We start from the raw sequence: 2280 nt of genomic DNA on the forward strand, positions 1-2280 counted from the left end.
GGGGTCCCCAGGTCGGTGACGGTGATGGTGATGTTGTACTCGGCCTGACTCTCTCTGTCGAGGGGGCTCTCTGTTACTAGGGTGTAGAAATTCTTGAAAGTCGGTTTCAGAAGGAACGGCAGATCATCTGGAATAGAGCAAATCATCTTCCCATTGTCTCCAGAGTCTCGATCCCGAATTCTGAAGACAGAGACTACAGTCTCAGGCGCATTTTCTGGGACGGAGTTGGTGAGTGAAGTTATGGTAAGTTCAGGGACGTTGTCGTTCACATCCACCACGTATATGACTACAGAGCCTTTTCCAGAAAGGCCTCCTCCGTCTATAGCCTCAATTTCCACGTGGTAAGATTTAATTTGTTCAAAATCCAGTTTCTTTGTCAATCGGATTTCTCCTGTGACTTCATTTATTGAGAAAGTTTGTTTAATTTCATCTGATGCTTGGAACAAGCTATATGAAACACTCCCGAAGTTTCCAGCATCTATATCTCTAGCTGAGACTCTAAGTACTGGGGAGCCTAGGGGGCTGTTTTCCAAGACCTGCACCTCATATGGGGTGTGCACAAACTCTGGAGCATTGTCATTGACGTCTATGATCAGGATTTGCACTGTCATGGTGCCAGACTTAGGCGGAGACCCACCATCCAGTGCTGTGAGGGTTAAGCTGAACTCAGACTGCTCCTCTCGATCCAGCGCTTTGTCCTGCACCAAATCTGCGTATTTCTTGCCCTCACTATGAATTCGAGTTACTACATGAAAATGAGAATTGGGGCTGAGAGTGTATTTTTGAAGACCATTGCTGCCCACATCCAAATCCTGAGCTAGTTTCAACGGAAACAGAGTCCCTGGCTGGCTGTTTTCCGGTATTTTCAAGAGCATCTCCCTAGTCGGGAACACTGGGGAGTGGTCATTTACGTCCTGGATTGATAACTCTCCTTCAAAAAATTGAACCGGCGTTTCGAGGAACACTTGGAAAAGCAGTACACACGGTTCAACAGGGCCACATAGCTCTTCCCGGTCTAGTTTCTCCCTCAAAAGCAAATCTCCGGTCTGACGATCCAGCTGCAAGCGCTGCTTGTCATCATCAGACACCACCCGGGCCGATCGGGCGGCCAGTTCCCCAATTCCCAGGCCCAGATCTTTGGTCAGATGGGCTACAAAGGAGCCACTCTCTGTTTCTTCCATCACAGAATAACGCATAGGCTCGGCGCGAGCCTGAGACAAGAACACCATCAAAATAAAGGCCATCACTTGCCTGTTTGGTTGAATTCTCTCTAGCGTCTCCATGTTGGAGACCCGGTGCTTATATCCAATCCCTCCTAGGAACCACGAAGTCTGGAGATATAAAATTCTGACTTCTTGTTTGGTGGAGTCCACAAAGTTGCCTTTAATCTTAAATTCGTTTAGTATATTGCATCCCAAACTCGCTGGTAACCCAGCAGGGCTGGCAAAGCCTCTCGCGTGTATTTTTTATTCCTTTTTGTAACAAAGGAATACCGGAGCTTTTTAGGGCTCTTTATTCACAATCTTAGCCTGCAGCGCCACCCCGCGTCTTGACTGAGGAATTAATATTCTCCAGTCAAAGCATATTTTGGAAGTGCCCAAATGTAAGTTATTTTTTAAAGTGTATAGAACTTTTACAAACTTTTTTATTCCATTAAATTTCATAATTTGTAAGGTTACACATTATATTGAATGAGCTAGAGTAATTGTGAGCACAAAACAAGAGGATACCCTGGTCTCCCCACACTCTAATCAGTGAACTTCAAAGAACTCTACTTCCCCTTTATGTAATCTAACCAGGGGAGATAAATTCTTATAAAATTATAATTCATAATAGTTAATCCTTGCTTATTTCCAAGTATGTGGGGAATTTATGATCATGCAAAAGTTTCTTAGGATATATGGTGTCACGTGGTCTTAGGGAGACCTTATTTTTCAAAGGAAAGTTTCTATGTCCCTATGCTGCTGTAAAAATAGTATAGTTGAAGGAAGAGGCATCTCGCTTTGTTGAGTCCTTTCACAGTGTGAACCCACATTAAATTTAAAAGGAAATCAAACAGTATTAGAGTCAGAATCTTAGGCCTAGATAAGAAATGAAAGGGGTTTTACAGATAAGGAAACTGAAGCTCAGAGGGTGACAGGACTTGATTACTTGACTATTATCAGAATAATATAAAGACAAAATCAAGTGAGTAAAAAAATTAAAAAATTTTTGTTATGGTAAAGGCTTTAAGCTTAAACCTATTTAGCTAGATAGATATCTCTATTCTATGATTAGTTT

The 2280-nt window shown here is 42.7% G+C and overlaps 1 protein-coding gene across 1 annotated transcript in view; it reads right to left on the reverse strand.

Annotated features, from left to right (window-relative positions):
* PCDHB4 (protocadherin beta 4) overlaps positions 1-1581 on the reverse strand; it is a 2187-nt gene extending 606 nt beyond the window's left edge. Inside the window, exon 1 of the mRNA XM_032849996.1 lies at positions 6-1581. Within this exon, the coding sequence (XP_032705887.1) occupies positions 6-1283 (1278 nt within the window). The 5' untranslated portion in view covers positions 1284-1581. The remainder of the gene's footprint in view (positions 1-5) is intronic.
* Positions 1582-2280: the final 699 nt, after the last annotated feature.

The sequence above is a fragment of the Lontra canadensis genome, unplaced genomic scaffold (assembly GCF_010015895.1).
Source record: "Lontra canadensis isolate GAN:19392208 unplaced genomic scaffold, GSC_riverotter_1.0 scaffold290, whole genome shotgun sequence".
In the NCBI taxonomy this organism is placed as follows: domain Eukaryota; kingdom Metazoa; phylum Chordata; class Mammalia; order Carnivora; family Mustelidae; genus Lontra; species Lontra canadensis.